We start from the raw sequence: 1357 nt of genomic DNA, 5'->3' as shown, positions 1-1357 counted from the left end.
TATCATATTACTATTACCATCATATTGCTATTACTATCATATTACTATTAACATCATATTACTATTACTATCATATTGCTATTACCATCATATTACTATTACTATCATATTGCTATTACTATCATTTTACTATTACCATCATATTGCTATTACTATCATATTTCTATTAACATCATATTACTATTAACATCATATTACTATTACTATCATATTGCAATTACTATCATATTGCTATTACTATCATATTGCTATTACTATCATATTACTATTACCATCATATTGCTACTACTATCATATTACTATTACTATCATATTACTATTACTATCATATTACTATTACTATCATATTACTATTACTGGGATCATAATCTTTGTAAGACATATAGTATAGTAGGAAGGTTTACATAAAGAACCCAAGATAATTGAATATACTACTAATTAGTAGTAATAATCTTGGGTTCTAACTGAGATCGTGTTTGTGCTCAAGCACCTATTCCTGTTTTTCAAGGGGTCTCGTTTTACTTATTACTTTTCGGTACTTGATCGTGCTGTAAAAGACCAACAACTTTACAATAAGGCAATTGTATGAATGCAGATACTATATCCTGATCACTTTATATGTTCAACTGTCGAGGGAACATGATATTTGTACGACAATTAGAAGCTGAGAGCACATATAACCGAAAACACAAGGGAATATATTATGGTATAACACACTTCTTTAATAACAAAGCAGTTTCAACACAATTAACACGTGTCGTCATCAGAAGATGAGGTTGGTTGGTAGATGACAAGTTAACGTTCGCTTCCAGCGGATGCTGATATCGCAAACTAGGTAGTTGTTGGTAGTCGTAGTAGTTGGTAGTTGGATTGGATCAAATTGGATGATTCGGTGTTGTTGGTTTGGTTGTTGATTCTTCGTTAGATCTGGTCGGGTCGAATGACATGGCGGTGAAACTCGGCCCTGGATGGTGTGGCGTGAGTTACTCGGTCTCCTTCATTCTTCCAAACTCGTTCTGATCATGGTATTTCTTGTTGATTGGTAGTCGAATGGTAGTCGTTGGTTTGGTTTGGTTTGGTTAGATTATCTGTTATCTGTTGGAAAACTCGAAGACCTGAAAAAAAAGAAAAAAAAAAGAAAGAAAGTGAGAAAAAGAGGGAGGAAAGAGGGGGGGGGAGGGGAAAGCTTTCACAAAAGGGGGGAGAGATGTTCTCTAATGTTTCTGCAATGAAACTTGTTAAATTGATTGGATATAATTAACAAGTGTTAAGAAACTTTGATTAACAAAAAAACTTAGCCTATCTGTTCAAGACAGATTTGGTTATAAAATGGAAGACTAGTTCCATTATCGTATAC

At 33.3% G+C, this 1357-nt stretch overlaps 1 protein-coding gene across 1 annotated transcript in view; it reads right to left on the bottom strand.

Annotated features, from left to right (window-relative positions):
• Positions 1-1020: 1020 nt before the first annotated feature.
• The window catches only part of LOTGIDRAFT_176406 (hypothetical protein), a gene marked incomplete at both ends in the record, with an annotated part of 6706 nt that continues 6369 nt past the window's right edge, over positions 1021-1357 (bottom strand). Inside the window, one exon of the mRNA XM_009048383.1 lies at positions 1021-1115. Within this exon, the coding sequence (XP_009046631.1) occupies positions 1021-1115 (95 nt within the window). The remainder of the gene's footprint in view (positions 1116-1357) is intronic.

This window comes from Lottia gigantea (genome assembly GCF_000327385.1).
Source record: "Lottia gigantea unplaced genomic scaffold LOTGIsca_1209, whole genome shotgun sequence".
In the NCBI taxonomy this organism is placed as follows: Eukaryota; Metazoa; Mollusca; class Gastropoda; family Lottiidae; genus Lottia; species Lottia gigantea.
This window is presented reverse-complemented; position numbering and strand designations above follow the sequence as displayed.